Genomic DNA, 22,059 nt, shown 5'->3' on the forward strand with positions numbered 1-22,059 from the left:
CACAGTTGTAAGACAGGCATTCGAGGTGTGGTCAAAAACACAACTTGAACCAAGATCGGACAAAATGAGTGTTGGTGGAAATATGAGAAGTGGCGTAATTGTGCTGGACTGACTTGGGAAGAGACTGAAAGAGGCTGTATTGTATTATATTATTGAGAGCTTGTATTGGATCATTGAAAGTGAAGGATTTGTGTATAATGAGTGGAAAGCACCGGAGTCCTGTAAAGCTCGCTTTTGTTCTATTAGCTATGAACACCCTTCATGCAACCTGTCGTTTATGCTTGTGCACAAGTATGCTTTATACTTGTAAAGTGCTTAGAAGCCTCGCTGGCTGCTAAGCAGTATATAAATTAATTCTAATGACAGTGATAGTGCTGGTTACTAGACCTGCGGTCTAGTAAGACCATCTTGATTCTGAATTAAAATGAAGAGGACCCATAGCACAGTGGCAGAACACCTGCCACTGCAGGAGGGTTCCATGTTCAATCCCCAGCTTCTACAGGGCAGGGAAATGCTTAGAAAGTCAGCCATTTAAAAAGAAGCAGCTAAAGTACGTGGAACAGGATTAAAGTGTTCTACAAGGAAACAGCAAAGTCCAGCTGTCCACTAGTGCCAAGTGCAGGCTCTCAGAAAGGAATTTGCCACACATTCAGACAGCCTACGAATTGAATGATGTGTAAAGCAGTGGAACATCTGATGCAGAACTCTTCAGCATAAAAGCGAAACCATGGCCAGCCGTAGAGGATATGCTTCAATAATCTGCTATACTTTTGGAAAGTGGTTTGTCTATCTGTCCGTTTGTCCACTGTGGGCTTGGACACCTCTTGAGATATTAGCACACAGAGGTTCCCGAGGTGGCAGTCTTTGTCGATGCTGGGATGCTGGGCACCATTTTGAATCAAGGTGGCTGGCCGGAATGTGACTTTGCTTGATTTTTGGCACGGCAGGTCCTAACTCTGCTAATGTGAAGATAATGCCCCCCCCCCCCAATTTGGCAGGACTTTGGCTTGACTTCACACAGTTTGGCATGACAGTTACAAACAAGGTTTCTTGAGATGCAGGAGGAGATTTTTGCCAATCTATGGCTCCCGTCAGATGCTCTGAGTCCTGCATCGTGTGTGTGTGTCTGTGTCTCTAGCCCCAAAACTCATAAATCACATTATCAGTTTAAAAATCACTTTTTAAAAAAAGTTTCTTCAAATGCCTGGGCAGAACCAGACCCTTTCTGCTACCATAGTGGACACTACCATTCTTGACACTTTTCATCTACTATAGTGCTTTTGTCTCTCATGAACTAGTCCAGCCACTGCACTGGCTATATGGAGTCTTGGCTCGTCTGCCTGTCAGTCTTGATTTAGAGCAGCTCTGCTCATTCTGGGGCTGAAGGAGAGCCGCCTTCTAATCGCAACTTGTCTTTTGTTGCCTTTTGCCAATGATTACTTAAGGACTATGTTCCTGTGTGCTCAGTGATGTGAGGAATGTCAGGTGGCTGAAGTTGACTGAATCCCTTTATCTCCTTAAGCTTGGACATTGCTTCCTCTGGGGCACAACGTACTTTCTGTGAAAACATTTTTTTTTTGTGGGGGGAGGGAGAAAGGGAGCGAGAGAGAGAGCTCAACCATGCACATTAGTCATGTGCTTTTTTCGAATCACGTGTGAAATCTGCAGTTGCACACAGCCCCATAAATCTTGGACCTACTGTAGCATCACCAATTACTTCTAGATCAACAAGGTTACGCCCTAGATATCTGGGTGGGGCTGTCCTTGATTAACCCCATCACATACGGCAGTAATGGCCAACCAGAAAGCTCTGGGAGCTCTTCTGTGTCCCCAGCATCTGTTACTCTGAGGTACAGTGATTCTAGATATGGTGGCTTGGCTTAGCAACCATGCCTAGCTTCAGGAGATAGACCTATAAGTCGTGGGTGGGGCCAGAGACAAAAGTGGGTGGGGCCATGGAAGCTAATTTTACCTCTGTGCAGTAGGCTTGTTTCTGCACACCCACACCCAGGGATCCATCTATCCTCCATTCTGGGCACCATAATTTAAGGAGGATATTGACAAGCTGGAAGGTGTGCAGAGGAGGGCAAGCAAGGTGATAAAGGGTCTAGAAACCAAGCCTTATGAGGAACGGTTGAAGGAGCTGGGTATGTTTAGGCTGGAGAAGAGGAGATTGAGAAGAGATACGATAGCCATATTCAAATATCTTAAGGGCTGTTACATGGAAGGAGCAAGCTTGTTTTCTCCGGCTCCGGGGGATGGGACTCAAACTAGTGGCTTCAATATACAGTGGTACCTCGGGTTACAGATGCTTCAGGTTACAGATGCTTCAGGTTACAGACTCTGCTAACCCAGAAATATTACCTCGGGTTAAGAACCTTGCTTCAGGTTGAGAACAGAAAATTGTGCAGCGGCAGCGCAGTAGCAGCAGTAGCAGGAGGCCCCATTAGCTAAAGTGGTGCTTCAGGTTAAGAACAGACCTCCGGAACGAATTAAGTTCTTAACCCGAGGTACCACTGTACAAGAAAGGAGGTTCCGACTAAACACCAGGAAGAACTTTCTGACAGTAAGAGCTGTTGGACAGTGGAACAGACTCCCTCAAGAGGTGGTGGACTCTCCTTCCTTTGAGGTTTTTAAGCAGAGGTTTTTAAGTCAGGCAAAAATACGCAAGGAGGGTGTGAAGTAAGGATGGAGAGAGACCTGGTGGGGAGCAAATGGAGAAGCCCCCAAGCCTGAGGTTCCCTGTTCTTGACCTGTATCATCTACAGATTGGCTTCCCGTTATTTAAAGCCACCAAAGTCTGCACATGGCCATCACCATCACTTCCTGCAGCAGTGAATCCCACAGTAACACCTGATGGCATACAAATCCTTCCATTTTTCTATCCCTAATCCCTTGGCAAGGGATGCGGGTGGCGCTGTGCGTAAACCACAGAGCCTAGGACTTGCCGATCAGAAGGTCGGCGGTTCGAATCCCCGTGACGAGGTGAGTTCCTGCTGCTCGGTCCCTGCTCCTGCCAACCTAGCAGTTCAAAAGCACGTCAGAGTGTAAGTTGATAAATAGGTATCGCTCCGGCAGGAAGGTAAACGGTGTTTCCGTGCGCTGCTCTGGTTCGCCAGAAGCGGCTTAGTCCTGCTGGCCACATGACCCAGAAGCTGTCTGTGGACAAACGCTGGCTCCCTCGGTCAATAAAGCGAGATAAGCGCCGCAACCCCAGAGTCGGCCACGACTGGACCTAATGGTCAGGGGTCCCCCTTACCTTTACCTTTAATCCCTTGGCAATTGGTTTTTTTGGGTGACCCCCCCCTTTTCATATAGGGAGAGATAAATGTTCCTGAGCTAGAAAAGGGTGTGTTCCTTTGACACAAGTTTAAAACTTAGCTGTCTTTGTCCAAAGGTGGCTGAGATCTGCATTTAGTTGCAAGAATTGAGCCTTCCCAGTGAAACACCGGCAGGGAAATGGGGGTGGGCTGCGGGGAGGGGGGGAGATTAGCCTGTAGGCTGTTATCTGGGGAGTTCAAGAACAAAAGGAACTCTGTTGAGAGAGCTGAGGCCAGTTTGTTCAAACCAGCCCAGTTTGTACTTCCTGATCGCTTCTTGCCTCCTCCCCATCCCCAGCAGAAAGGCGGGAGGTGTGTGTGTTACTAAATAAGCGTATCCAGAGTTGGACTTTCACTTTTCAGAGTAGGAACTTTGCCTGCCTTCAGGTAAAAGATTATCCCTCGGCTTTAAGAGGAAAGCGGTGCCAATCTGAGGTGCTAACATGGTCCAGATTCCGGTCCTCTCTGGAATGCTCTAGCTCAGCCCCTCAGGTGGGTTCCTGTGTCGGGAGGGGTACTTGCCTGTCCATCTGTCCGCCCATAACACTTCGGTATCAGTAGGGAGCCTTACCTAGTCAGCGTTTTCCCTGAGCCTGCTAAGACGTGGCATTCTCCACCTGTGAGTTTTGTATGTGTGTGTGTGCATGTTTTATAAGAAGGGTGTACTTCTGTGGTGGTTTTTGCTCTCCCAGTATCGTTGAGCTCATCCAGGAAGGAAAAGGGTTTGGATCTATTGAGCAACAGAGAAACCGGTTCTGTGGGGAGGCTGGGGAGCAGGGAGGTCAGCACAAGCAACCGATGTAAATCATTTCTTCGAATGGTTGCAGAATTAACGCACTGTAGATCCTGCGGAGTTTGGGAAATAGAGGAAGGTGCTTGCATGAAATATTCCGTTCAGCAATCAACAAAGGTTTTTTAAAAAATAATTTTTATTCGATTTTACAGGTGTAGAGTTATAACAATGCAAAATACCGTATTTTTCGCCCTATAGGACGCACTTTTCCCCCTCCAAAAATGAAGGGGAAATGTGGGTGCGTCCTATGGGGTGAATACAGGCTTCAGGAAGCTCTGCGCAACGCTCCCGGGGTCCGCGCAACTCTGCGCAACCCTCCGGAGCCCAGCGCCAAGCCGCGCCAGCCTCCGGAGGGTTGCGCAGAGTTGCCTGCGCTCCCGGGGTCTGCGCAGCTCTATGTAACCCTCTGGAGCCCGGGGCCAAGCCGCACCGGCCTTCGGAAGGTTGCGCAGAGCTGCCTGCACTCCCGGGCTCCGTGCAGCCAAGCCGCGCCGGGCTCCGGAGGGTTGCGCAGAGCTGCCTGCATTCCGAAGTCTTGGGCGCGCTGAAGAGCGCGCTCAGGCTTCGCACAGCTGTCCGCAAGCCTGGGGAGACCGGCGCGGCTCCCTAGGCTTGCGGATAGCAGGCTGTTCTGGGGGCTGGGGTCGGGGGAAGCTCAGGCTTCAGGAAATAATTTTTTTTTCTTTATTTCCCCCCCCCCCCAAAAAAAACTAGGTGCGTCCTATAGGGCGGTGCGTCCTATGGGGTGAAAAATATGGTACATACCCATATTTAGAGATTGCTCTGAATCTCTAGATTTTCCACCTTCCCCTCCATGAATCCTGTATACTGTATAAACCTTTTCAACTGCATATTATTTCATCATCCAAATTTATGAGTCTCCAGTTTATTCATAGAATCTTCTACATTACAAGTGTTATTGCAACCCTGCTAGTGTTTTCATCTGCTTACAGTTGTCTCTCAAGTAAATTATAATTTCCCCCCATTCTTTATTGAAGTTTTGGTCAGCAGTAGTTTGCACCTTACAGCTCTACAGTCCTCAGAGGTTTGAGGGGGAGCGGCCAGGGAGAGGGCATTCTCTGTGGCCTCCCCTAAGCTGAGGGATCCCCTCCTCACATCTGCCACCTTCATTATGTTGTTTTTGTTGTGTACCTCTTACCTACGACATCTGATCTCTCTCTTTACCTATATAGGACCCACCGTATTCTCTTGGCTGTAGTTTTGTTTTCGCTGCATTTAATACTGTAATTTTTTAATTGGTGTACCCCACCCCGGGAAGGTGTGCATATGAAATCTCCTCCTTTGTTCGATTACTCTGCAAGCGTTAAGTGCAGACGTTTCCAGTATCCATAAGAAAGTTGTTTTTTTATATATGCTTCCCCCACTCTTTCCCTTACTACCACCAATCCTTTGGCTGTTCTTCCCAGAGACTCTGGGGTCCTTTTCAATTAGGGGAGGATGGAGATCTTATCAGAGCTAGTGGTAATGATGTCTCCTGAAGGCAATTCCACCTGCTGTTAAGGTTGGGGTGTGTATGGAAAGAGTAGGCTAATAAGGGAACATAGGGAGCTGCCTTATACTGAGCCCAAACCACTGGTTCATCTAGCTCAGTATTGTCAACACTGGCCGGCAGTGGCTCCATGAGGTTTCAGGTCATGGACAGTCCCAGCCCTACCTGGAGATGGTGGGGATCAAACCTGGGGCCTTTTGCATCTATAACAGCTGCTCTAGCACTGAGCTACAAACACATGTTTAAGCATCTGTATGTGGCTTGCAGGATAGCCACCCTTGGTCTACATACTGACCTGCAGCTGTTTAAGGTTTCAGGCATGGATCTCTCTTAGCCCCACCCAGAGATGCCAGAGATTGAACCTGCATGAAGAACAGGTGCTCTAAGACTAAGATGGGGCTCTACAGTACTTTAGGATGTGTGAGCAAACATAACAGGCCAGGGTACCGGACCTGAGCTATTGCATCGAATGGAACCTGCGGTGTAACTGGGGCAGGCATCCTTGATAGCTGCTCTTAAGCTTGTCCACAATGCAATAAAAAAAACATTGTGATTGTGAATATAACTTTTTGTAACTACAGTGTGGTGTTGTTTGTTTCCTCGCAACCTATGGTGAAGATTCAGGTAGGTAGCCAGCAGTGTTGGTCTGACGCAGTCGAAATAAATAAAAAAATAAGAAAATGGTCCAGTTGCACCTTAAAGACCAACTAAGTTTGTTCTGGGTGTAAGCTTTCGTGTGCTTGCACACTTCTTCAGATACCTTTTCTTATCGCCCTCACAAAGAGACTTGCACAGGTACAGGTATCTGAAGAAGTGTGCATGCACACGAAAGCTTACACCCAGAACAAACTTAGGTGGTCTCTAAGGTGCAACTGGACAGTTTTCTTTAATGTTCTCACCATAGGTTGAAATAATAATAATAAAAAAGACTGGCTGACGGAAGGGGTGAAAAACCTCTGCTATAAAGTTAGCAGGTTGTTTTTGCAGAGAATGCAAGAGTTACTACAGTACTGTATTTGATATTACCTTGAACGCAAAATGTACAGACTTGGACTGAGCCTTTATCTTATTTTTTACTGTTTATATGTGCTTTTGTTTTCAAGGCTCGGTTTGCCACTTCTTTCTCTCCCCCCTCCCTTTCATATTGAGTATTTGTTCAACGTTGCATGGGCAATTCACAGAAAAGATTTATCTGTAGAATGTGCTGAGGTCAGGCCTGCTGGTAAGACAAAAAACAAACTTCCTTAGCCGAGGAATCTGCAAAGGTCTTTCAGCAGCTGCCCTGGAAACCAGCTGCCCTTCCTGAGGCTGTAAAATGGGGGCGAGGTGCAGGCGGGGAGGTGGATTCCCCCCCCCAAAAAGGTGACAGTTTAACTTTTTTTTTTCTCTTGCTGCAGCAGCAGCAGTTTTTTTTGGGGGGGGGGAAGCTTTCCTTTTTGGTAAATGGATATCTAGGTTAGGAATGTGAGCCTGTCTCCCTGGCATCTTGGCTGGGGGTTTAATATTTAATTGAAGGGAAGGAAACAGAAATGACCAGGCAAGGCTATATCTGCTGTTGCTCCAAAGCAGTGGCTGAAACTTAGAACTCTCTCTACTTTGCCTAGTGAGGAGTAGAAGCCGCTCAGTGGCGCAATGCACACAAACACTGGTGTATACCTGCGACTTTAAACCAGCTTTTGCCAACCTGGTGCCCTCCAGATATTTGGACTACAACTCCCACCAACCTCAGCCACTTAGTTCCCCTTTTCTGCTCAATGGAGGGGACCAAGAAACAGTCACCCATGCCTTCGTCAAATGAAAGCTGAGCTACTGCGTTCCACCCTCTGTGGGGCTGCCCTTGAGTGTGGGATTGCAAACAGATGAATGTGTTGATTAGAGCAGGCACCCCCAACCTTTGGCCCTCCAGATGTTTTGGACTACAATTCCCATCATCCCTGACCACTGGTCCTGTTAGCTAGGGATCATGGGAGTTGTAGGCCAAAACATCTGGAGGGCCGAAGGTTGGGGATGCCTGGATTAGAGTATTGAACTGGAACTGGGGAAACCTACCTCAGCTTTCTGACTTGGGTCTAGTATCTCGGCCCTCCAGATGTTTTGAGACTACAATTCCCATCATCCCTGACCACTGGTCCTGCTAGCTAGGGATCATGGGAGTTGTAGGCCAAAAACATCTGGAGGGCTGAGGTTGAGGAAGACTGGAATCTGTCCTATCCCTCAGGGTGGTCATGAGGGAAAAAAGAGAGAACCTATACTGTAAGTTCTGTGAAAGAAAGCTATGATATAAGACTAACATCTAAAAAAACCAGGAGCATTGACAAGAGCTGTCAGTTTTGAGCTGGCTTTTGGGGGGGACGGGGGCTATGGTTAAGCAAGCTGGCAGAGGGTTTCAGTTCTTTAAAAAATTGTTTAATGTTACTGTGTTAAGGGGACTGTGATCAGTTTTCACACTTCAGCTCAAGGCTTCAGGATCATATGCTGAAAATCTAGAGAGAAATACAATTCTGGAATTATCCTCTGTTTACCTGTCTCATGTGTGCCTTTGGCATTTAAGCAAGTGACATGAAAGCTTGCAAAATCTTGCTGCTAAGCACATGGTGTCTCCTTTGCTAACCTTTCTTGATACAGAACTTTGCAGTGTTTTTGAAAAAGCTCCTCTGAACTTGATATGGGTGTGTATTTATTTGTTTTCCCCTGGTGTGCAAATTTAATAGTCAAGAGTCAAGATGACCTTCAGGAGTAATTTGCCTGCTTTTGCATTCTCTTTGGAGTAGAAGGGAATAAGCGGTATTCTCCCAGAGATTATTCTGACGTCTGTTCACCAGAAATAACTGCCTTTATTAAAAAAAAAAAAAAAAAGGTGTTGTAACACAAATGGATATGTGTAACCTGGATTTCTTGCTTGCTTGTTGAAAGGGTCTGTCCTTAATGGCTCGAAAAACAATACACTCTGAAGGCTTTTGTTTTTATTTACTAGAGCGTTGTACCCAAAGTTGCTCAGGAATTCTAAGAAAGAATAAAAGCGGTGCAGTTTTGAAATGTTCTGTTGGTGATCTTGATTAAAATGGGCATCTAGTTGTATCCAAACATAGATGAAAACCTGCGCTTTGAACTCAGGACCCATTGTGCAAAAATTTGGATAAGATGTCTTAAGAGGTGTCCAGCTACGCAGTGAAGAAACAACTTTCTAAAATATATAGTAGATTTACTACATGTCTGTCCACCTGTCCTTCTGCTGTGGAACTCAAAGCACTGTTACTTTGGGGGTTCCCAGGCTGTTTCTCCCAGTCACTGACCAGATCAGATCTACTTAGCTTGAGTAGATTAGCCGCATCACATGTCTTCTGGATCCTGCCCTGGGACCATTCCTAATGGCAGGACACAGATCGTAAATATTTCAGTTACCTGCTTCATTTATCTAGTTTAATGCTCTAACGTCTGAATCCAGCCTCGTGGTTTGCTTTGATCCAAACAAACCATGTGTGGTAAGCCAAGAACAAACCTTGGTCACACCTCGTGGTTTGTTCATAGTGGAATGTAGACAAATGGTAGGGCTGGCTATAGATATGTCTGTTTACGTTTGTGTTTTAAATGGGAGAAGAAATATTCTGTGACTCTGAAAACCCAAGGCCTTGTACTGTTAATGTTACAAGCCTGGTTGGCAGTGGTGCTTAGTGACCAAGTTCTGAGAGGAGAGGGAGATAGGTGATTGCTTTGAGGATGTTAGGTGGGGCCTGGATCAGTGCATTCTGATTGGTCTGGATGGTGGCATAACCTGATTGGCTGGAGGTTCTTGTCAGTTGGGATTTAACTGTCAGTTGGGAGAAAGACAGTTGAGGAATTGAAGGGAAAGGAAGGCCTGATTCTCAGCTGGCCTCCACCTGCCTGTAGTCTTACATACAACCAGCCCAAGGGGTGGCCCTGCTTGTCACCTTCCTCCTCAGTCTGAGGGTTGCCCTTGTAGAACTCAGCAAGGAGGAAGAGGATGGGAACAAACCTAGAACTAGTTGGCTCTGCCTGTCCATGCCTCTGGCTCCCCCTACTGTTGGGCTCCCTGCCTTCCACCCTACCAGTCCCAACAGGTGCCACCCATCACTTGCATTAAGCCAAACAATGGCTTTGCTCCCGGTAGTTGGGGAGGAGCGCAGTGGCCAAAATTTTCTCCCTGTGCACCAGTGCACTTCCTCGTTCATGCTAAGCCATAGTTGGGCTTTGTGTTGTGTGCAGATGAGGCCATTGTAATAGGAGAGTTCATGAAGAAGCATACAACAGAAAGAGTGCGTGTGTACCTTCAGTGAAGGAGATATGTTAAAACCCTCCTTCTCAAAATGGCCTTCTCTCTCTTTTTTAATTTTTATAACTTTTATTTTGCTTTAAACAGGTACATATAAATATAGACAACCAAAATTACAAAGGAAAATTCCTTAATAGTAAAGGGGAAAAAACTATAAAAAACTACAAAAAATATCAAAGTACATGACACAGAACATAAGCAACTATGGGAAAGATAAAAGAAAAGAAAAAAGAAAAATAGAGGAAAAAAAGAAAAAGGAAGATGAGCCAAAGCTGGAAAGCTCATCTATTGTACACCTCCGTCAAGCCTTCTCCATTCAGTACTCCACCCCTCTCTTTTCGTTCCCGCTCCAGGAACATAGGAAGCTGCCCAATACCGAGTCAGACCATTGGCCCGTCTAGCTCAGTATTGACTACACTGACTGGCAGCGCTTCTCCAGCGCTTCAGCGGGAGCCTCTTCCGACCCCACATGGAGACGCCAGGGATTGCACCTGGAGCCTTCTGCATACAAAGCAGTTGTTCTACCACTGAGAGAGAGAGCCCTTCCTCCAGAAAATGCTTTCTGCTGAAAGAAAACATAGTTGTGATTTGGAGTTGTCATGAGATCTCTCTCTCTCTCTCTGTTCTTACGTTGCTTTTTCTCCTCTTCTCTGCAACAGGCAAATGAAGTGACAGACAGTGCGTACATGGGCTCAGAGAGCACCTATAGCGAGTGTGAGACTTTCACGGACGAAGACACCAGCACCCTGGTGCATCACGAGATGCATGATGAAGTAGAAACGGATAGCGCGATCGATTCCACTGTGCACTCGGAGTTCACAGACCCCATTGAGGAGCCTGAGAACGGGTAGGTGCTTTATCTTGGTGATGGCTGGGACAGCAGGAGCCTCTCCGGGAACTTAAAGCAGAGATTTGGAAGCTTAGTTTCTTGGCAGACCAGCCTTAGGAAGCACAAAACAAAGGGGTAAGTGGCCATTTCTCCCCTCCGCAAAATGTAAGGGCTGCAATCATGCATCATAGTAAGCCATAAAACCACGGTTTACTGTGTGAGAGCCAATCACACCTGTTTCTCTTCTCTCTCTACCAATGCTAGGAAGAAGCAGCCCGCTATCCTTGGCTTCGCGGTTGTGTCCGTTGCACTGATTGTGGTTGGGTTTGCTCCAAACCAGCTGCAGTGCTAAAACCTATGTTTATTCTTGGCTAAATGATCATGAAAACCTTTTAAAACTTCCAGCCACAGTGATGTGTGTGAGTTCTGCATCTGGCACGGAGAGCCAGGACAATGTTTTACCATGTCATGTGAACTGGGCTGAGGGGGGAGCCTTGCTGGCTCTGATCAGCAGCCCATCAAGCTTAGCAATCTGTTTCCCACAGTGGCTAACCAGAAGCCTTGTCTCCCGGCGTTGCTTCTTAGCATCTGATATTCAGGGCACACCCGATTCTGGAGGCAGCACAGCCATTGTAACTTGTTGGTAGCCATTAATAGCCTTATCCTCCCTGGATGTGTCTAATCCCCTTTCTAAAGCTATCTAAGCCACTTGCCATCATCACACCTTCATGGCAACCAGTTCCCATGCATTTATATCTGCTGCGTGAAGAAGTACTTTCGTTATTCTGTCTGTTTTTGCCATTGGTCATGGACCCACAGGTGGCTGCAGGCTGATAGGCTTCTCATCCCTGGTTTATGGAATTTGCATTTATTTCATTTAAACATTTGTATCAAGTGTCTTTTCTAGATCAGCTCTGCCCAAGGTGGCAAACGGAAAACGAACAATAAAAATAAAGTAATCTAATAATAGCACTTTAAATTATTATTTTTTAAAGGCACTATGTCGAGATACAATTCAGGCAGTATGAAAACAGTTTTGAGAGCCACAACAGAGAAGTTGCGTGAATTATAACACTTTCTTAAATGTGGCAACTGAGGAAGTTCTGTCTGTTAGAGGCTGTCCTTGAGCAGGCCTTGCCTCATGTCCCCACCAATCTAACTAGGACCTAGGAGAGCAGGGTTCAAATCTCCACTCAGCCATGAAGCTCATTCGGTGACCTTGGGCCAGTCACCATCTTTGAGACTAACCAACCTTACAGAGTTGCTGTGAGGATGAAAAGGGGAGGAAGAGAAACATGTACATTGTCCCAAGATCCTTGGAAGATAAAGGTGGTATATAAATGTAATAAGTAAATAAATTTTAAGGGCGGGCCAACTGCGCATGGCCTCAGGCACTGGTCTTAAAGCACAGGCAAAAATGAGGCCTGGAAACGACAGCCTGTGGGTTTCTGGAAGAAATTGCCCTTCTTTCCTGTGGAACGAAGGCATTGGTGTTAGGACTAAAGGACTAGAAAGGTGAATGGGGGATCAAACTGGCAACTAGCTGTGTTGCATAAGAGCCAGCTCCTAGGGGCCAAGGGGTCTTCGGGCCCCCCAGTAAAATATTTAAGAAAGCAGGGCCCCCCAAAGTTGATGGGCATTCAAATGGTGTGTGTGCACCATGTCCTGTGATTGATTATGAGAGTCGGGGCTTGCCTCCCCCCAGTATTTTATTCAAGTTGGCACCCCTGCTGTGTTTGACCTGCAAGGTTTGTCTTGTGCAGAGCAAAGTCGAAGTTTTGGGGAAGTGCATGCTAATTTCCACCCCTGAGGTTGGGGATATTTTGTGTCTTTTTGAAAAGGCAGTCATGCTGGTACCCCCCCCCCCTTTTAAAACTTGACCTGTTCAATGAAAGAAAAAAGTGCATTCATATATCCACCTGCCACCTTCTCTCAAAAGTGTCCAGAGTGTGATCCGACCTGATCATAGCAATCATTCGTCCTGATAAGGCTTGCACAGGGGAGAAAATTCTTGGTGAAGTCAGACCACTGGCCTTCTTGGGCCCGGAATGTCTACGCTGTCAGGAATTGTACCGATGATTTCCTACAAAGCCTGCACTCTACCACCAAGCTACAAGCCCTGGCTGGCGTTTTGGCTGGCAGTAGTTCTCCAGGTTCTCTGGCAGGAGCTGACTGAAGCTAACTTAACTATAGCCCTGTCCGACTAGTTCCCTGTTGGGCATAAGCCACCATATGTATCCATGAGAAGGGAAGACTCTTCAGGTTTTCCATTTTGGGTATCAGGGTGTTCTTGTTTTTTAAGTTGACTTGGGACTTAAGCTGCGCCTTTGCACTAGTTTAGGGTTAGGCAACTTTTCCCCACCCCCCAAAAAACCCTGTTCACTTTCTACTTGGAGCACCTGAAGGAGGACTTCCCATATGCCCGCAAGGAGCTGGAGAAGGTTCTGATTGTGATCCGGGGCTGAAAGAGTGTTTTTGCTGCTGGAGGCCCTGCAGATTAAGAGGGGGAACTGGGATTAGCCTCCTGCCGCTTTCTTTGCTGAAATGAGCTGGGCTCAGTGGTTGCTAACCCTCAGTCCGTAATCAGCTTCTGAGCTGCGAGGCCACCAAGGGCCTTTTTTTTTTCCTGGAGAGAATTAGCAAGCATGCCAGCTTGCGTTCGCCTTGCCCGGCCTCCTGGGAGTATGGCTCAGTGCATTGGACTCTCCTGCCTGTAGGTACAAATGCCTTTCTTTGGAGGTGGGTGGGTGGGATATTTGTCTTTTTAAAAGTGGAGTTGTTGTGTTTGACCAGGATAGTGGCAGTTCTGTGTGTGTAGCTTTCGAGTGGCTTCTTTACAAGCACTGGAGACGCAAGGTCAAGCGGCCAGCAAATTAACATCACCATTGCTTCTTACAAAGCAAGGTGGAAAATGCCATTCCTGCAAGTCTTATAAAGAGTTATGTGCGGGATTAATAGATGTGCTAGGGTGGAAAAGAAGCTAAAACTTGAGTGCAAGGGGTGGGGGCAGCATCATATGCTCCTGGGTAGGCATTGTATTGCTCAGCCAGGAATGGTATGTCCTAGGAGGAGGGTTTTTTTGATCCCTGACACATACATACATACATACATACATACATACATACATACAATGAGCCTGGACACCCTCCATTTGCTGCAAGAAGCCAGTGGTATGAGGACTAGAAGGAAAAAGAATGGGTGGTGATTTTTCGTTTATTATTATTATTGCCATCCTCAATCATTACAGGAACAGATTCCTTTCAAGCCTTTCATTTCCATATTTTGCATTCCAGTGCTTAACAAAGCAAGTCCATCTCCCGACCAGATGGCTTTTCCATAGTCTGCCTTCTCTCCCTTGGATGGAGCGGCACAGTTTATCCATTTCTGCCAGCTCCAGACATTTTAATAACCATTCCCATTCAGCTGAAATTGGTTGACATTTCCATTTTCCAGCCCACACTTATTTTTGCTGCCATCCACATGAGCCTAATTGATCTATGGGAATGTTGCTCTCAGTCAAAATGGCAGGAATGATTATTATGATGGCTTCTCGTGAGAGCCCAGGGCAATTGTCAGTGAAGCAGCATACAATAATAATAGACAATTTTTTATAATAGTGTGTCTTAATTCTTTAGAGCTGCCTTGGAATGTGCCCCCCCCCACGCTTTTTAGTGTGGACAAACTAATTTTTTTTGAAAAACAACAACAACAACAACCCAAAACTTGATGGACACTCTGTGCCATTTATTTCTAATATGCTAGTGGGCATTCCTAGAGTATGACTATACCTGCTCCCCTTTCTGTGTTACAAACTATAGTTCATCCAGATGGGCATTTCCTTATTTAATGACAAGGATCTGAAATATGACATTGGATATAGTAAATATATATGCTCCAAATTTGAACTCTCCTAGAATGTGTTCCCTGAATATTTGAGCTGTTTGACTGACACGACATATGAAGAGAAGCAGAAATTGGGCCTTTTGCATAATTGGCCTTGCCTTGATCTTGACAGGGATTTGCCTCCCATAAGATTGGCTTGACCACTTCTCTCTCACTCTTCCTCTCCCTCCCTCCCTCCCTCCCTCACTGGGGCTTACTAGATTTTAATATCTACTTTCCTCCAGTATTTCCTTCCTGCACTAGGGTCTTGATCCCCTCTTCCTTATTTCTGTTTTGCTGGTGGTCAGAAGATCTTCTCCTTGTTGATGTCCAGAGATTTGACTCCCATCTTGCCGCCTTCTGCTCATGCACTTCCCTTGTTTTTAGTGCGTTAGGGATCTTTACCAAAATACGGACACATTCCTCTCCTTTTCCAGAAGCTTACTTACCATGGCCAGTATTTTTGAGCCATCAAAAATGCCTGGCTAAACAGGAATGTTTCAAAAATTCTTCTGAAAGTCAGTAATGAGGGAGGGCACTCCACAGATGGGGAACCACCGCTGAAAGGGCCCTGTCACAGGTGAACACCAGCTGAGCAGCAACTGGAAGTGACACCACCAACAGAGTGGTACCACTGCTGCCAGAGGAGAGGTCACTAGTTCCTTGTGTAGTGTCTTTATTTTTACTCTCTTCCTCAAATATCAAAACTAAACCCAAGCTGTGAGCCCAGTTTAGATGACCGATTTTACTGATTTTCCTTTTTTTTTGAAGATTGCTTCCCAGATTTTTGTAATCTTTTCATAACACTAGCATGCAATTACACACACAGACCCCACAGATACACACAATGGAGCAAATCCCAAAAGTAACATAATTGTATATTATCCTTGGGCAATGCTTGTAGCTTTTTCATCATGTGTACTTTGTTTTGGAGTACTTCAAGCTGAATCTCTGTATTGCCTTTGCTTTTGGGAATTTTTCATCAGCAACGAGGAACACAGCCTCACTCCTCCTCCTGTTTCCTGGATGATAGCACGACTGTTCCGTCTGTTAACACAAAAAGCACACACACTTTTGCATCCCTAGAATTGCTGATAACTCTGGGTTTCCTGTTTTTGAATTAAGGAAGGACCAGTGTCACGAATTCTCATCCACACAGAGGTGCAGGGGTTTGGTCCTTTTTTTTTAAGCCACTTCTTACTCTGATTTAGAAATTATATTTGAAGAGCCTTTCCAAGCCTTTAAAGTTCTTCAGCCCTGAAAGATCTGCAGCTCACCTAAAGATTCAACCTCATTTACCTTGCAAAGTGGGTGGCCCTTAGGCCCACTTTCCAGTCAGGGAAGTGAGGCTGCAGGACCACGTCCCAAGACCTGCCCAGTGATGACTCAGCTAGGTTAAAATGGCAAACGAGGACTCGCATCTGTGACTCTGTCTGCTAGGCTGTGCACCCATGTACGATGGCGTTCTTTTTGTTACGGAATGCTGGTATCTGTGAAATAAGCCTGGCGTCTGTGCCTTTGACAAGTTACACTGCTTAAAAGCGTGTTCCTGGGCCCTTAATAGGATTATGCAGTCCTAAATGCCGCAACACTTTAATATGTGGGTTGGCTGTGCAGCTGAAAATATTTTACCGTTGATTCAGCCGCCTCTTAGATTGGTTGCCTGCCATACAGCCACTGCCTTATTGTATGCACTTTCTACAAAGGACATAAGTTTTGCTTGGCCCAGCTATATTTGCGTTGTGCTTGGGCATTCACAGCACCTTCTGCAACGCTGGGTCTGCGCAGATTTGCAGCCTTGGGTGTATGCATGTAAGCACTGCCATGTGTCGCATGCCTTGGCCTTGTGTGAATGCACAGCTTGAGTGGTGTACTCCAAGGCAGAGCAGTGATTGGTTTGGTCGCCAAACTAAAACAAGGAAGAGGGGAGGATTGCATCCAATGTAAGAGTCCTGCTGCATCAGGCCAAAGGTCCATTGAATCCAGCATTGTTCCCATAATAGCCAGCCAGATGCCATTCTGCCATCTGCAGAAGACTGCCATGCAGGCCCCTGGCTCTCCCTGCATTTTGCACTCTGCTGGCTGAGGCTGATGGGACTATGAGTCCAATGCAGCTTGAAGGCACCAAGTTCATAAAAGCTCCCTTTTAGCTTGCAGCAATCACCGCTGCTCCTGTTAACCAAGTCAGCCCAAAATATTTATCTACTAGCAGACCCCGTAAGTGGCATTGCTCAGGCATTGCTAAGAAAGCATAACATCAACACCGTTGCTTTGATCAGTTCAGTCTGCTGCCTTGGTTCAAAATGATGTGCAACCGTATCCATACACTGACAGAAACCTGTTCTTTGATCTCGGGGATCATCATGCAAAATTTGATTATGATATCTTAAGAGGTGCTGAAATGCGTAGTGAATGAATGAACTAACAACTTTCCAAAATATATAGTAATGTAAAGGTAAAGGGACCCCTGACAATTAGGTTCAGTCGTGGCCGACTCTGGGGTTGCGGCACTCATCTTGCTTTACTGGCCGAGGGAGCCGGCATACAGCTTCCGGGTCATGTTGCCAGCATGATTAAGCCGCTTCTGGCAAACCAGAGCAGCACGCGGAAACGCCGTTTACCTTCCCGCGGGAGTGGTACCTATTTATCTACTTGCACTTTGATGTGCTTTCCAACTGCTAGGTTGGCAGGAGCAGGGACCGAGCAACGGGAGCTCACTCCGTCACGGGGATTCGAACCGCTGACCTTCTGATCGGCAAGTCCTAAGCTCTGTGGTAAACCACAGCGCCACCCACGTCCCTTGCCAAGGGATTAGGGATAGAAAAATGTAAGGATTTCTATGTCATCGGGTGTAACTGTGGGATTCACTGCTGCAGGAAGTGATGGTGATGGCCATGTGCAGACTTTGGTGGCTTTAAATAATGGGAAGCCAATTTGTAGATGATACAGGTCAAGAATAGGGAGCCTCAGGCTTGGATCCTGAATGCCATTGTTGTGAAGCCACATGATAAATGTAATAATACATAAATGATTACATAATGACTGATAAATGTCATAAATAATAATATTGCGGTCCTTTGGCAGCAAAAAAATGCAGGCAGCAGTTTTGAGCATGACTCCATCAATGCCGCTCTCTGCAGGGGTGTGGCCGTCATTTGTTGGAAGTGGTGGGTGTGGTGAACTCCTTGATTCCTTCTCTTGAGATACTGACTTCCCTTTCCACCAACAGATCTCACCCTCATGACCTTCCTTTGACCTCGGACATTAACAATCACTCCATCGTCACCGTAATTAGCGGGGAGGAGCACTTTGAGGACTACGGGGAAGGGAATGAGGTGGATCTCTTCTCAGACAGCTTGTGCAACGGAGAAAGTGGCTTCAGCAGTTCATCCTTCCTCTCTCCCAGGTAAGATGGCCAGAACCTGTGTCTCATGTTGCTGCATTTTGAGCGTTTCTCAACTGGCTGGTGCCTGTCTCTAAGCTTCTTCCATAGCCTATCTTCAGCAGCACCACCACTGGTTGCGGTGTCGAAAATAACTGTTGCAGATAACTCTGGTTATATGTCTTTGAGCCAGCCGCTAAACCAACCTTTCCCAATATGGTGCCCTCAATAAAGTTGGACTACAACTCCTATCAACCCTAGCCAGCATGCTACGCAAGTTGAAGCTGATGGGAGTTGTAGTCCAGCAACATCTGGAGGGCACAGGTTGGCAAAGGCTGCAGTAAACATTGGCCGGAGGGAAATCTATTAGAACTGTGCAGTTAGCAGTATTGGTGAACAGTCATGAGATTGCTCCAGCACACGGCTTCCAGTTCTGCTCTGCTTTAATGGAGGCAGGCCCCATGACAGCAGGAGATCGTTGGTGAAGGAAAAACAAGGATGATTAAGTGTAATTATCCTTGCAAATCCCCCCCCCCCCCGGGACAGGGGGAATGGGCTTTACTCGCAGTTCATCTCGGTATCTGGCTCTCGCTCTGGCAAGGAAAGCACTTTGCCTGTCGAAAACCCTCCAACGCTGCCATTAAGAAGCAGAGGTTCTCCTGTTAGAGTTTAATTGAACTGAAGTACAGGCACATGCTAGAAGAGATGAGATCACAAATTCCAGAGCCAACCCAATTGCAAGGACTTTAAAGTTTGAATTTGAGATAAGACTTCATTCGGTGCAAAAGACGGGGGGGGGGAGCCTACAGTTTCTTTATTTAAAGTTTTCTTCTCCACATTTATGATTCGGCAACCCTCCTCTGAACATTAGTTCAAATTATATTTGTACAAGCAAGGATGGAAGAAATTGGATTATAAATACGGAATATAACATCAAACGAAACTGTGGGTGTAAAAAAAGCAAAAAGGGAGGAAAGCTCTATTTTGCAAAAAGGTTTATGATGGAAACTTAGAGCTGATTCTTCCCCATTCTTTATTGTTTAAAGTGAACTGAATAACGCTAAGAGGACTTGGAATTTAATTTAATTGGAAGTATAATTGCTCATATATCTTCAGTTGGAAGGAAGGATGAATGGAGTCTGTGAACTGCCAAGGAACTGATAAGGTTTTTATTGAGTCATCTACAGCTTGACAGATCACTCTTCTTCCCAGGCTGAGGGGGAAAATGGTGACAACAGGTTATTTATTGGGACAGAGTGACTTTTGCAGCTGTTGTTAAAGTTACAAAACAGTGAAGCACAGGACAGGTTGAGGGAGAAATTTCTGGAACAATGGGATATCAGCTCCGTCCAAGGCATGATGGATAACAACAACAACTGGGGAAAAGAAAGACATAACATCTTACGAGGACAGGAAGAAACACCATGGACAGAATAATTGCCACACACAGGAAGAACAAGAATAAAGCTTGAGTTCCTCACTTGTAGTTTTATAAATGATTTAATGTGTCAACACGAATAGAAGTTATTAATACTGCAGCTGTTGTATAAGGGATTATTATTATGACCGGAATGTAATTGAAATTAATAAGATTTTGGAACGCAGAAATAATGCAAATAATCAATCCATCAAATCCAGCATGCAGGGGCCTACTTCATCTAAATTATATAATTCGATATTTGAACAATTGGTATTAATAATTGTATTATAAATTGGTATTGTTATAAGGGGGCTATTATTAGACTGTAATTGAAGACTAATAAAAAAAATTTGCTCCTGCACACACATTCTGATCACTGCTCCACAAGCACTTGGGCGTACTTTCAGCAGCGGCACACTAGCATATCAAACGTGGGTCAAGTGGCGGATGGGATGGTCTGGTTGTTTCAGCACGTTCCCAGCACTGCCTGGTCGCGCTGTCTCCACATTCTCAGCACTCCCCACCCAGCTGGGGTTAGCTTGGCTATTGGGTACTTCCACCAAACAGGTTTTTGCTGGTATCGAGTTGGCTTGTTTACCAGCCTGATACTCTGAAGCCGTCAGGGCACACCTTGCCACAGTTTTCTCCCCTCTGTGTGCTGAATGTGCAGGGGAATAGCTGTGAGCCAACAACACACAGGCAGCAGGAAGAAAGTGACTGTGCTACATAGCAAGCTGCACCATCCCAAGTTAGATCATTGGTCCATCTGGCTCAATCTTGTCTGTACTTACTGGCTCTGCAAGATTTCAGAGAGAACTCTTGCCCCATTCTACCTGGAGTTTTAAGCTGACAGCATCCACACGAAAAGCAGAGGTGCTCTCCTTCTGCAAACATAGGAAGGTGCGTTGCACTGAGTCAGACCATTCATCCATCTTGCTTGGTATTGTCTACACTGACTCGCTGCAGATTTCCAGAGTTTCAGAGAAGGGTCCTTCCCAGCCTGACCTTATGCATGGAAAGCAGATGCTCTACCACTGAGCTGTGACAAAAAGCCCTGTGCACCACAAATCCTGCTTCTCTCACCTCTACAGATCCATATAAATGTGTCCTAAGCAGCAGGGAGAAAATGATTTGTGTGAGAGAGCGATACTTTCTTCGTCTGCACGAAATAGCTATGGAAGATGATGGGTGTCACATACCTTCTCTGATGCCTTCTGAGCATAATAAACCACCTTTCTCCTGCCTTTCCCATGCAGTCCATAAAGATGCCTTCATTTTAGGGCATTTCTCCCATATCTCTACCTGGATTACATTGTGCCTGCGGCACACAGGTCATCATGGCCTGTGCCCTTGGCATGCAATGGGTCCAGGTTGCCAGGTGTGCTAGCAAATCACCCAGCAGCTTAGTGCAAACACATCTTCCCTCCATGCAAGGAAGTGAGCGCTTTGATGGGATCTAAGTAAGGCCATGTGCAGATTGACCATACCTTGGTGCCAAATCAACCTGCTGGGAAACGAGGCAAGCAGGAGGAGCCAGTTTGTCATAGGAACAGAGGAAGCTGCCTTATCAGACCACCGGCTGGCAGCAGCTCTCCTGGATTTCAAGCAAGCGTCTCTCCTAGTCTCTAGCTTGCAGATGCAACCTGGGGCTGTGTTGCCAAACAGGATGCCCCTGAAAGATGCTGAGCTGGACTCTGGCTACCGGCTGCTAACGGCTTGTGTGGTTGTTGACAGGATGCTTGGCGCTGGCTAGTCCTGCTGAGTGAGCAGAAGAAAATAGGGAGAGTTGCACAAATGGGCTGAAGGGCTTCCTGTTGTCAGTGGTCCAGCAGGAGCAGGGATTTCCTATGGGGATGTGAACAGGAAGATGCATCTTACTCCTCTCCTAGCTCAGAAGCTGCCATCTTGTCCCAGCAAGCAAGTCTACTGCATACAAATATGTCCTCTACTCTCTGCACTCCTGAGGTTGTTATACTTAAGGATGGATGGATCTGTCAGTTGACTTCTCTCTGCTTCTCATTTTTTCCAACCTTGAATTCAGTTCTCTTCATTTCTGCAGCAATTTGTGTGTGTTTTTTTAAAAAAACCTTCATTTAAATCGCAAGTGGAAATACAAAAAAAATCAGGAAAAACAGGAGGGGTGGCTCAGCAACCACAGAATGCTTGTTTATTGTAGGATGGGGGAGAGATGGAATGGAGAGTTGGACTCCGGAACAGCCACCCTCCATGCTGCAACACAATGGCGGTGTAACTTGAGAATGACTTGAACATCTTTCTATGCTGAACAGAGTGCTTCTTCTATTTGCAGTTTGGTTTTGCTCTCTTCTCCCAGTCTTCCCCACAGTGCTGCCCTTACTTAAGCAAAAGCAACAGCTTTGGGTGGTGTAGTGGTTAAGAGCAGTAGACTCGTAATCTGGGGAACCAGGTTTGCGTCTCCGCTCCTCCACATGCAGCTGCTGGGTGACCTTGGGCCAGTCACACTTCTTTGAAGTCTCTCAGCCCCACTCACCTCACAGAGTGTTTGTTGTGGGGGAGGAAGGGAAAGGAGAATGTTGGCCGCTTTGAGACTCCTTCGGGTAGTGATAAAGCGGGATATCAAATCCAAACTCTTCTTCTGTAGCATTTACACAGA

At 46.2% G+C, this 22,059-nt stretch overlaps 1 protein-coding gene across 8 annotated transcripts in view; it reads left to right on the forward strand.

Annotated features, from left to right (window-relative positions):
* Window positions 1–22,059, forward strand: part of RAB11FIP3 (RAB11 family interacting protein 3) — an 89,675-nt gene that overhangs the window by 46,852 nt on the left and 20,764 nt on the right. For all 8 annotated transcript variants that reach the window (XM_079952367.1, XM_079952360.1, XM_079952361.1 and 5 more), the window contains 2 exons: window positions 10,574–10,761; window positions 17,855–18,031. In XM_079952367.1, coding sequence (XP_079808493.1) covers window positions 10,574–10,761; window positions 17,855–18,031 — 365 coding nt within the window. The remainder of the gene's footprint in view (window positions 1–10,573; window positions 10,762–17,854; window positions 18,032–22,059) is intronic.

The sequence above is a fragment of the Podarcis cretensis genome, assembly GCF_951804945.1.
Source record: "Podarcis cretensis genome assembly, chromosome: 14".
Lineage (NCBI taxonomy): Eukaryota > Metazoa > Chordata > Lepidosauria > Squamata > Lacertidae > Podarcis > Podarcis cretensis.